Source organism: Struthio camelus, chromosome 23 (assembly GCF_040807025.1).
Source record: "Struthio camelus isolate bStrCam1 chromosome 23, bStrCam1.hap1, whole genome shotgun sequence".
NCBI classification, from domain to species: Eukaryota; Metazoa; Chordata; class Aves; order Struthioniformes; family Struthionidae; genus Struthio; species Struthio camelus.
Window position 1 is genome coordinate 10,590,936 of NC_090964.1, and position 12,457 is coordinate 10,603,392.

Below are 12,457 nucleotides of genomic sequence, written 5' to 3' on the forward strand. Positions count from 1 at the left end.
AAGGGCATGTCTCAGTGACACCGTGGAAGATTTCAGCTTGTTTTGGATGTTTTGCTGTGGCTGCACTGATGTTATTTTGAAGGCAAAGATGCTGTAGATGGTGCAGATGCCCATTGCTGGCCTTTTTACACAGGGCAGTTGCTCTTAATAGCTAAATGCTTTAAAGATGCTAAGCCGCCAAGTGCCGTCTCTTCTTTAGGCAAAGTAGTATACCATTACAATTAAATAAGTAGTCCTCAAGCCTGGCCTGGACACTTACTCACATACACAATTGATATAATTCCCTTAAGGGTCATCAGTGAAAGCAGACCTGTGCACCCAAGCATTGCTTCTGTATCCTGGTTCGGGAGGTGCAGAAGGAGGCACTAGGTCACACAGTGGTTTGGGTGGGAAACCAGGAATAGAAATCAGGGCTTCTTGGTTTCTGGGTCAAAAGGCTACCCCTAAGCTACTCCAACATGCCACATGAATTCCCTGTCAAGGGACTTCAAAGTCAGGAGAGCTTCCTTACAGCATTATTTCACCCTGAAAATTTAAGGTTAATTTTTGGGCTATTTCATGTAAAATAGCACCTGCTGGTACGCTACCATCTTTGCTTTCTTCTCTCACACAGAATTTTTGCCTTCTGGGTAAAGTCATCAGTCTGATGTATATCCATTTGTAGTGACCCTGGCAGGGGAGGGTTTTTATAATCCCCTAACTGCAGAACCCCTCTGCCACGTGCCGCCGTACCTGCACTCTGAGCAGCTGCACTGCTCCTGCTGTGGAAGTTTTGCATTAGTGGGAAGCAATTATGGTTGCACATCATGCTTTTACCTCTTTTATGAAATTCATGAAGCGGCCACCGAACCTCCAGGCTTTGTGCCGATGGCACTGCAGGGAGTTAACAGTCATCTGAGGGGCTCGCTGGTAGCACACTGAGACAATGTGAACTGCGTCGTACAACAGGGCAGCATCTGTCTAAAATAAAAGGGAGCAGAATTTGTGTTGGTAACAGTTCCACAGCAAGAAAGCATCACACAGCAAAGCAATAGGGACTCTGCAACGCATCTCTAGAGAAGCTGCAAGATTTCCCCCTCTGAATCACCAACCTGCCCAACACCGGATAGAAACGAGCGTTTCTCTGTTTCAATCCTTCCTAGCTCCTCACCTCCTTGGTATCTAAATCTGCAAACAGCCCTGCAAAGGCAGAGCTTTCTGGGCCAGTAGGATCAGGCTCTGCTGCAGGACCGGGCTCCTGCTCTGTGACCAGCTCCCAGGCACCTTCGGTGTGCCGGACACTGCAGGCACAAGGTGGAACAGTAGCGTGGCCCATTTTCACCGGCATCTCAAGGGATCGCCAGGGATGTGTTCACTTTAACACGCGATGAGGTTGTTACGAACCTCAAGGCTGACCTCTCTTGCAAAGTACGTTCTCAAAACATGTACCTCTGCACATGACAAAGCCTAACGAGCACAGGTGTTTTTCTGTTACGTGGCTCTTTAGACTAAGGGACCACAGTTCTCTCTTAAAATCATAGATTGTGAAAATGTCATCTGTCTGTGTGCAGCTGTTCTGGGTATTTCTAATGTATTTACTACTGCACTGGCAAACAAAGAAGGTAGCTATTTCTATATGCAGAATATGGTAACAGGATTTTCTTATGTAGTCCATTTTTTCTACACTTAACTTAAAAATACTAATGGGGAAAATATTATCCAGACTACTTTATATGTAGAGAAATGAGAAACTTCAGAAAAGTCAAATGACAGTCCATGGGCAGACTGACTTTTTCAAAATGACCCAAAGTTTTGCTGAAATTACAGCATCACAGATTTGCAGCATCTGTCCACATTTCAGTGATTTGAATTGGGGAGAGGTTTTTTTTCCTTCCGTATAATGTAATAGTTTTAGATTCAGTTAGAGGCGCCCCGTCTCACCTCCAAACACTGACCAACAGAATTGGATTTATTTTTCACCCCGATGTAGTAAGTTCTGCTAATGAAATACATTGTTTGCTGGCTCTACAACGCTAGAAAAACAGATGTGAGTACAGCAGCAGCACAACAAAACAAAATAACACAGCAAACAGCAGGGCAAATATCTAACAGAACGTGGCCATGGAGAAAATCGTCCAGCATTGGCACCCATCCCCATGACCTTCCCTTCCCTTCCCACCCGAGCGTGAAGAGCAGGCACCTGATCTGCATCAGGTGGGCTTGTATTAGTAGCGTTAGGGAAAGAAGGGTAGACTGGATTAGTTTGGGGCTGGGGGGCAAGGGGCGTACAAGAGTATGTGTAAGCAATTTCATGGTGAATTGCATACTGTAATGCCCTGCTGAGATCAGGGCCCCGCTGGGCTAGATACTGTACGAGCACGTCGTGAAAGGCAGAATCCCCTCTGAAGAAGTGCACGGATGAGACAGCGGGAGAGGAACCAGGGGCAGCTCAAGGGAAAGTAACTTGTGCAGTGTCGTAGGCAATAGGCTGCTGTAATGGTAGGCAACGCTGCGGAAGAGCAAAAGGCTAAAAGAGAATGACGGGGCTCTGCTCTAAGGGAAACAAAGACCAAGGGGGATACGAGGGAGACGCTTCAAGGTGGAAGTCTGGGAGGCTGTGCTGCTTTTGGGTAGGGGTCTGGCAGCGTGCGGGGGAGGAAGGAGGAAGGCAGGCAGCAGCTGTGGGGGTCGGACACAGCCTCGCAGGGAAGGCAGATGGGCGAGCAGGTGCTGGACCTTCAGAGCAGTAACTCAGCGGAGCAGAGCTGCCATCAGACCCTGAAAGGACTCATCAGAACGGCAGCAAAGTCCATCTCTGGGCATGGATTTGACTGCTTTTCCCTAACTCAATCTCAATGAATTGCCTGGCCCAGTCTAGCCACGCGCTGTTCTCCCAGTCCCTGCGAGCTGGGGCGTTCACCACCTTTTAGCAATCGCTTGGGGAAATTCTCACCCTTGCTCTGAATGCATGCAAGGCTGCGGAGAGCCGTGCAGCTGGCTCGTCTCATGGGATACGAGCATTTCTAGTCCCCCGTGCTGTTCCCTGGGCTTGGGTGGAGAGACTTGCATGGCAATGACCCTGCTCTGCCCTGGAAACAAGACTGCTGGAAGAGAGAATTCCCTTTCCAGGCCAGGTACCTGGGGGTTGTGGCACTTATAGCTGGCACCTTTCCAGGTCAGTGAGCGCTCGCTATATCTGCCTGTCAGGCAACTGCAGACAGACCCTGCTGCACTTTAGCACGGGGCACTATATCCAGCTGATTGCAGCTCCCTCTCCTCCTGTTCCCAGCACAAAATAGCCAGGGCACTTCCCCGCTGTGCTCAGCATTCCCCAGCTCACCCCTTTCTGGAGCTGAAAGCTTTGAATTTTGTGGGTCCTGGGGTCAGCTTTTTACTGAGAAGAAGAGAGGGGAGGGGAGGAGACGAGAGCTGGCTGCATCCTTAAGATGACAGCGTCGTCTCCCAGAAGTGGCGGTCTCTCTGCAGCTGGGTTTGCAAAAGGACAGTGTTAATAAGGCACTGCCCTGCAGGGGTTTCACCAGAAGAACTCGCTGCATTTTAGGGACAATTATCAAAGCGCGCAAGTAACTACACTGGGAAAGATGCCTGCGATTAGCTATTACTAGTACAAGAACCAATAAATACAACATTTAGATCTGCCTTCCCTCCCAGTCTGGTTTGCTTCCCAGACTTCACCTGCGCTTTGTTGAAATTTCTCATACCATCATGACGCTGTCCAGCAGGCCCAGCTCCACCTTGGGCGCTGACTGCAGCCGCTCCATGGACCACTTCTCGATGATGGAGGCCACGTGCGGGTTCTCCACGTTGAGGATCCGGAAGCCGGTCAGGTTCACTCCAGAGTAGCGGTATGGTTCTAGGTCTAATGCATAAAGATCCTTAAAAGAGAGAAACCAGTTTAAACATTTTGTTTAGCTTTATTTTGTTTGTCTTTTCTGCGTCAGTTCACATCTGTGTGTAGAGCTGGAGGAGGCAGAGCCCGCGGGAGGTGGCAGTGAGGACGGTGCCCTAATGAATTTGGTGAATTGTCCTCTCTCTTGCCATCAGTCATTACTTGCAGAAAGACAGGACTTGTATGCGCTGGTGGAATTAGCATGTTGTATGTGTGAGCTCTCCTACACCCAGCAAAGAGAAACCCCTGCCAGAGAGCTCACTGTCTAAATGAAGCAGACAAGCAAATTGTGGGGGGAAAAGCAGGAGCAGTAGCTCTGTTTTACTGAGCTTCAAGGAGATGAAATAGTTAGCTTGGGAGCACCGCAGAGGAGCCGGGAACTGATCCCTCTGATCCTCTGAACCGCTGGGCTGATCCTTTAACGACACAGCCTGCAGCCTGTCCGTCCTGCAGCCTGTCCGTCCTGCAGCCTGTCCGTCCTGCAGCCGGTCGGCTGTCTGCTGCAGTGGCCATTGATTCGTGCAGCCCGTTACGCTGTCTGGCAAGGATGGCCAACAGCACTCGGGGCAGCGGCTCTTCTGGCAGCGGGACAGCCTTATCATAGCCTGTGAGGTGCTGTTTCACGTGCTGGGGGTGAGGCAATTAATAACGGCAGCAGCAGTAATAATAATAGCAACAGCTATGATAACAGTGCACCTGAAACTGTGCAAGTATCAGGACATGAGCTGAAAGCCTTGGCCAAGGGCTGTGACTTTCTGGTGGTATTCTCAGTTCCCCACGTGCTCCCTGGGGCAGTAAACATTCAGTCCCATCTCCAAAGCTCCTAGCTATCTGAAACTGAAAAACGAGGGTTGCAACCATGGCGGGGGAAGCAGAGTTCGTTCGTGTATCTGAAGCTCCCTAGGGCTTTTCTGCGGAGAATTTGCTCTGAGTGCTGAAGCCCACAAGGTGCTGCAGATGACAGAGTAACTCCAAATTTGGAATGTCAATTTGCAGGCTGCTATCAAAGAGGAACTAAAACTCATTTCTTGACATTACGACCAGCCTACACAGTCTGCAAATGAATGAGTGTGCCCTTTATACAATTTGAAAAAAGCCCCAGCCAGGCAGTCCTCAGCTCTGCTGGCAGCCAGCCCACAAGCCATCACTTGGCAGGCAGCAAGGAAGGGGGCATTTGGAGGCCTGTGCACTTCTTTAATGCATCTCTTGGCTCCACTGCACATCTAAATATTACCTGCAGTTCAGGGAGGTCTGGAACTCGAAGCCCAGTGACTAGTCTGAGTAGTTTGGGGATGGACAACATGCCAAGAGCATCCCACAGCTGTTCTGCTCAGCAAAACCTGGAGCAGCTGACCCAGGGGAACTAAGAGCGGCCTGGGAGGGAGCCGAGCGAGGCTTCCCGGGCGTTCGCAAGGGGGAATGGCAGGCTGGAGGGGCTTTGTTTATGGGAATCATTTGTTTAATAGGACATATTTAGTCAGGTGTTATCCTGAACAGTTTCTGCAAGTCTTCACTGGTATTAAAAAAGTGAGCAGGTGGAAAGGCAACATCACTATCTGTGTGATAGAAGGATGGGGATGAATATGACAACTATATTCATTGCTCTCACAAGGGATTAAAAAACCCGAGCTTAAATACAGTATGAGAGCACATAGCTGTTGCTGTTTTGCATGCTATGGTCCACACTGGTGCGGAAGGAACAAGGGGAATTGCTGGGTGCTCATCACTGCCCCGGGGAGGCAGAGCCGCGCTGCGAGCCCGCCCGGCAGGCGTCCCTCCGCAGCGAGCTCCGCGCGCCCCGGGGCGAGCGGCGTGCCTGGAGCAGCAATCGCCCTAAAATGCACCGCCCTGAGCACAGCAAAACCAGCACTCCCCAGCGACTGAGACTTCATGCTCAGTGGGAGAGCTAGGAATCCCTTACAACTATTTTCCTTTAATAAGTTTTTGGGGTTTGATCTTTTTCTTAAATGCTGGCCTCTGACTTTGCCCCCGCCCCCAAGGTATACTGTTGATGGATGCTGTGTTTTAATTTGCACGTGTGGCCAGGGACTACGTCATTAATCATACCCACAGAAGAGTTCAGGGTATTTTTATTGTCTTTTTTTTTTTTTTCCCTAAGGGCAAATAGAGTTGTGTCAGCTCAGACAGATGTTTGTATCATCTGGGTATCGGGGTGCGCAATGGTCAGTGCTTGACCCACTGAGACAGTCCTGTTCTCTCAGGTTTTATATCTTTTTGTCAGACACCAGCTTGTATTCTGGGAACAGCTGTGAGGAATGAATATTTGGTTGCAGAAAGGAGATGATTTCCCCTTAAAATGTAACTGCATGCGACAAATTTAATCTGCAGAGCTCCAGACCTCCTAGTCTCCTTCGCAGTGCTGTCAGACTGCCAGCGCTGGCCACCTTTCAGATCTTCCCTGTATTTTGGGTGCCCTCCCCATCCCGCTGCTCTCCACTGACCCTGTCTTTCTCCAGGTTCCCGTGGAAGCCAGCTTCCCATTAGCTCCCTTCTTGGTTCCAATTTAAATCTCAGCTGCAACCTGATTTATCATCTCCTGGAACTGGAGGGTAATTAGGAAGGCAAGGTGATTTTCAGAAAGTTTGGGGAAGCTGCTGTATCCGTTTCTGCTCCTGTGCAGCCGTGTTGTACGAACTGGAACATCTGGTTCTCTTTTCCACCTCATCTACATTTCCCTTCATTCATTATTTTCTGTGCTGCAGATTAATTGTCCCCTCCATCCTACTGCCTTTCTGGGAGTTTTAGTCTCAGCGTTTCTCTGAGGCCCTTCCCCTTTCTTTCGTATGCTCTCATCTCTCCCAGTTAACATCCCTAGCTTAAGCTCATCATTCCTGAGAGGCCATGCTGATACTTGATCCCCAGCAGACCTAGCACCCACAGTGCTCGGAGCTACCAAAGCAGGTGTCCGGGGCAGGGACGGCCCGTGTGCCATAGGGTAAAAGCTGCCAGCTCCGATTCCCCCGGGTCTGTGTGCAGCGAGGACTCGCGCAGGCGGGTGGCGCAGGAAGGTCGAGGCCGTGTTTGTGCAGCGCTGTGCGTAATGGCCTCAGCCCCAGGTCAGGCCCCCAAAACTGCTATAGTGCTAATGGAAATTACACACGTACATCACTGTTTGAATAGAAAACCCACCGATGAGCTCAAAATGTCATGAATCTCAGGTACGCTTAGCTTAGCAAGAATACCCGAGTATCAACACCAGTGGAAAACTAGGCTGCTTTAATTAAGCACCTAATCGGGAGAAATCAGGTTGGATGTGTACTTTTAAAGCAGCTCAGAGCGTGGGAAGCGGCTCGTGCACAGCAATGCTGGCTTCTGTCTTTCTGTAACGTGCAGCAGAAGTGACAGCAGGCATTAGGGAAACTTCTGTATTTGTAAGGACTCATTTTTGCAAGCTGCTGAGAAATTCCTAGAAGTGTCGAGCTTAAGGGGGTTGTCACTGCTCAGGACTTTATAGGATGTAAAAGCTGTGCATACGTTAGACAAAGACTCAGAAGGGTTTCTCCTTCTCCGTTAGAAAAGACTGAGATAAGGCCCTTCATGTTGAAGTCAGCGAACTGTAGTCTTGCTGCCTAGCAAAATGTTGAAGCATTTCATGCCAAGTGTTGATACACTGTACTCAGTATTGACTAGGGACCTTTTAGAAACATTCAGTATAACATAATAGACTAATTCATTAGCACCCCATGGGTCTAGTACTGTAGAAGCTGAAGCACATGCATTGCAAGCTAGGAAAACATCGCCTTAAGGAATGACAGATTAAAATATCTTTCCCATGATATAACTGTTATTTCAGGAAAGTGGCATTAATTGTGATTGCTTATCTATTAATTTATTATAATTCTTTTTTTCCCACCTCCAGGCTATACCTACACATGAAATGTACTCTAGGCTCAGCTGGGGCTGATTAATAGGAGGTTATCTGGGAAATGCTTAAAGCTGCCTGGAATAGATAATGGCAGCAGGGGTAATTAAAATGTCTTTTGCATTTGAAAAATAAATGTTGCAGTTTTTAAGGGTTAGTTTAGTCTGTTTCTTTCCTAAAGGCAAAAAGATAAATTGGATTTTCAAAATCACACAAAATTCAGCAGAATAGTAGACAATAGCTTCCTAAATGGAAACAAAAGTGGCATGCCAAAAACCCCAAACCAAAATGCCTCCTGGAGTCGGAGAAGAACTGGCCCGTGTTTAATGAGACTGAACTTAATTTCAAGCTGAGTTCTTCTCATGTAAAATAAACCTGCAATATTGAACTATTGACCACAGCAGAGATGATCCTGGGGTTTAAGGGAGACCTATACGAACACAGCGAGAGGCATACCTAGTTCTTACTGAAACTCAGTCCCATAAATCCTGTCCCTGAGGCTATAGCCCTGCAAATTCACAGATATGTTCATCTTTTCAGAGTCTGTATAGTTGCACTGAAATTAAAATGACTGAGGGGGAAATACAGACATCCCTTTCCCTTGGGCTTCCCGCCCCACCGCCGTAGTGTCCTGCGGCCGCACGACGCGCACACAGGGAGGGCACCCCACCAGCTCTCCTGCTCTTCAGAGTACCTCCTCCCTTTCCGCTCAGGCTCAGCAGTGAGTGTAAAAGGTGTTTGCACAGATTAGATACTTTACCAGAGTGGTGAAGATGAAGTGGTAGTATTCTGTCATCATTCCCATTGCCATGGCCTTAAGGAGAGCAGGGAAAGGAGGTTAGTATGAGTGGGTACAAGAATATAACAGCAGTCATGCAAAATAGACCTCTAAAGAGCTGATCTGGTAAATGTGGCAAGAGAGAAACCCCGAAGCGTGGGAGCTGGATTCTGGATTCATCAGCGAAGCGGTTAAGCGTGTGCTTAGCCAGCAGGAAGCACATGCTTAAGTGCTGAGCTGAGCTGTGGTCTTCGAACCTTCCCAAAACAGTGGCAAAGCCGGAGTGTCCGGCTCCCCTGGACCCCGGGGGCCTTTCTGGGTGCTTTTGTGCCCCAGAAAGCCGGGACACCTGACTGCAGCCCACAGCTGTGCTCACGTGTCCCACACAGTGCAAATCCTCGCAGGGACACAGGCTTGCTTCTGGTGCCACAACCGAACGGGGGGTTGTATTTCCTTCTCTGATATTCGAACAATAGACAATCTTACAGAAACCTGCGCAGAGTGACAATGAAGCAGCTTGTTCTTATGGCTCCAAGATCATGTGCTGGCTTAAGAAGCTAAAGTAAAAGGTTTTTTATATCCAGTATTTGTATTTCAGTTGCTCTGCATCTCCTGTCACCCATGTAACATGTGCATATAGCTCTTCAGGTAAGGAAACGTCTGTATGTTCCATCCTTTCTGAGTACAATAGCCAGAAGAGTAAGTACTATGTAGGCCTGGATTTAGAAATACTTCTTGGGTTGCTAAAGGTATTGGGGGGAGACATCTCCCATCCCTCAGCCCTTGGAGGTCATGGTCTGTGCCCGCTGGCTCTCGGCCAGATCAAGCTCTAGGGGCGCAGCCCTGGCACAAGGGATGGTTCATGCGCGTCGCTGGGGTTTGCATAAATGAACACGAGACAGAACATGCTGTTCTGTGAGGTTTATCACAAAATCATTAGGGTCTTAAGGACCTCAAGGGGATTACCCTGTCCAGTCCCTTCACCACACAGAATGGAAGTATGTTCCTGTGAAAAGGGTCACCTTGAAATTGTTCCAAATGAGAGACGGACCAAGGTTTTGATTATGCTGCTGATTCTGTGAACGTGTTTTTTGGAGAAAACACATGCAAGAGTGCTTTAAAATCTCCTATGATGAGAAAGGAGCTACAAGTCCCCCCAGGAAATATTTGCTTCCCTGTGTTTTCTGTTTGGTTTTTCTAAAATTACTAGGTCAGAATTTGGCTCCAGGGAAGAAAGTGACAGTTTGAAAAGAAGCAGGATGTCAAAAAAACATGGGAAAAAGAAAGGATCCAGATTATGAGCCCAGATATAGTAACTCTAGAGTGGGACTTTATCCCATGGTTTGCGGCCTGGAATACCCTTTAGAAGCTGTGTCCACACGGCAGCACACCTTGCAGCCCTCCTCCTCCCCGTCCAGGCTGGTGGATCTATGGGACTGGGTTGTCGGTCTCTCCTGACCTGCACACCAGGGTGCAAAAACCTGGAGCACACAGGACGGTGTCCTGATATGTGGCCAATGTGCGCTGTCAGGATCACAGCCACGGGGCACACAGAGCAGTGCAGATGTAGCCAAAAAATCATGCAAAACCAGTCGAGAGAAAGCAAAAGCATGAGATTTTGATTCACAAGGTGATGACTCTGTAGCTGAATCATCTCTGGGGTGGATAAAAAGTCCAGTCTTGCTGTAAGAAACGAGCACCAACTTCCAACTACTTGCAGTCTGTGTGCAGAATATATCTGAGTTTACAGGGAAATAAATAAATGATAAACCTGGTGGATAAACCACAGGCAAACACCAGGAGGAGAATGGGAGCGCCATTACAGACAGGCACATCTGTGCGGTGCAGAGTGCAGCAACTGTTCGCACCCAGCTGCCAGGAAGAAGAGAAGCTGGCAATCTAGAGAACAGATATAAATCATTCAAAAGTGACCAAAAATGAGCAAGGCCGGAAAACTTGGATAACATGGGAAGGTCTTATAAGCAGGCTTAGCACTTTATAAGAGTTTTCTGAAATGATTTATTTGTCCAGGAGGGCAAAATAGGGAATAGTTTGATGCCTGTCATTCCAGGAAAGCCAGACTCGCTGAATATGTGGCGCTGTGGCTTGTACCCCTTTGTGCCATGGAAGCGGTTGTGTCATGACTCTTGGATTACTCGTGCTTCGAAACACTGCCCAGATTAGCTGTGAACAGCCTTGCATCTCGCGTCTGTTGGGGATGTTGCATGAAGTGATGTGGGAGCAAGATCTGGACGGCCTGGAGGCTGTGCGCTTAGCTTAACTGAGCTACCCTAACGAAGGTCGGCAGCAATTCTCTGACCATGTTATGTTTCCTGAAGATGGACAGTTAAGATCAATGCCAGGTGCTGGACATTTCAGCACAAACCTTGCGAGAAACTTGTCATTGGTGCTGCACGGGGGCCGGCAGCGCGGTAGAAAAACTGCAGGACTTGCCTGCGAGGAGGAAACACTAGAGGCCACATGTCTGTATATTTAACTGGTGTATTTACGAAAATGTTGCAAAGGGTAGGTAATAATAATAATAATAATAATAAATAAATGTTAGTGTTTCAGGAGATGATTCAGGCCTGTGAAGTATCCAGTCTGGACAAACAAAACACGGGGCCACTTTCCCTGCTGCCTTCACGGTTCAGGTTTTCCGTGTCCTGCTGTTCTTCCACCGTGCAAAGCAAACGCACAGCAGCTCTGTTCTGCGCAGAAGCTTTTGGCTTTGCTCAGCCCTGACTTTGAGTGTCCAAATCACAGTGTGAGGAGGGCAGTTTTTTAAAAGGGTTTTAGAGACATGTTTGTCTTGTCCGTCCTATGGAAAAGACAAAAGCTGGTGGCTGCTCCAGATGTGCATTTCTCACTTCAGGGAGAAAAGTTAGGAAGAAATGAGATTTCTGAATGTGCTAATCCTTCAGCAAACGTGAGTGCTAAGAGTGACCGAGACAAGAGGGTCAGCTCTGCTCAGAGCCCTGCCAGGGTTATAGCATGGTGTATTCAGATAGGCAGAGAAGCCAGCCAGGGATGATCTGGGTGTATACACCTTCCCAAACTCTGAAAACATTTAATAATTTTTTCTTGAGAAAAATACACTCTGTAATACTGCAAAACAGAAATCCCTGGCTTTGGGTCCTGAAAAAAGCCACACACACAGAAAAACAGCCAGAAGGACTCAGGAAAACTTCTTTCCCTCTAGTCCCCCCTCTCCTCCGTCTTCCCTCATTCTGCACTCGCAGCGATGAGCAGAGCAGATGGCACAATAAACTATAATAAACTGCATAATAAGTGAACAGCACCAAACACAGCCAGCATGTTAAAATAATAGGCAGGAGACAATGAGTCCTTCATATTGCTTTGTTTAATAGCCCCTTCTAGGCTTTCACATTTCTCTGAGCACTTTCCTTCATTTTGCATCAAGCAGGTTGCAAGAGAAGCCTCTTTCTCTGCACTCGCTTTGGCAGCCCTTCAGGGGATTTATTTAATCTATGTGGTGGTCTCTTGCTGGGCTGATACGAGCAACGCTTCTACTAGCTGCGTTTTAGCGTTCTTTGTGAGAGCATTTTCCTGTCTCGTGTTGACCCTGAAACGTAATGGCACATAGATATGCGGAGCATTGGGGTGAGCCACAAACCTTCTGCTATGTGGAAGATGCCAGTGGAGGAACTAAGGGAGAAAGGAGAGAGGCCAATCAATGGAAAATCACTGACATCTGGCTTAAAGTCCAAGAATTACACACAGTGTTCATAAACGGACACAGAATGCCGTCACCCTCCAGTCTGACCAAATCTGTGGTTTCTTGCATCAAGACACAGGAGTATGCGCATAACTCGGAAAACAGCTAACCAGAATGAAGTGTTTCATACAGTGCCCCTCTGTCTGCTCCTGTATTCACAAACCTGGG

At 48.1% G+C, this 12,457-nt stretch overlaps 1 protein-coding gene across 2 annotated transcripts in view; it reads right to left on the reverse strand.

The window, feature by feature from the left end:
• The window catches only part of GRIK3 (glutamate ionotropic receptor kainate type subunit 3), a 135,203-nt gene that overhangs the window by 48,661 nt on the left and 74,085 nt on the right, over positions 1-12,457 (reverse strand). For both annotated transcript variants that reach the window (XM_068917392.1, XM_068917393.1), the window contains exons 5-7: positions 8,533-8,586; positions 3,702-3,875; positions 817-960 (exon numbers count right to left, since the gene is read on the reverse strand). In XM_068917392.1, the coding sequence (XP_068773493.1) occupies positions 817-960; positions 3,702-3,875; positions 8,533-8,586 (372 nt within the window). The remainder of the gene's footprint in view (positions 1-816; positions 961-3,701; positions 3,876-8,532; positions 8,587-12,457) is intronic.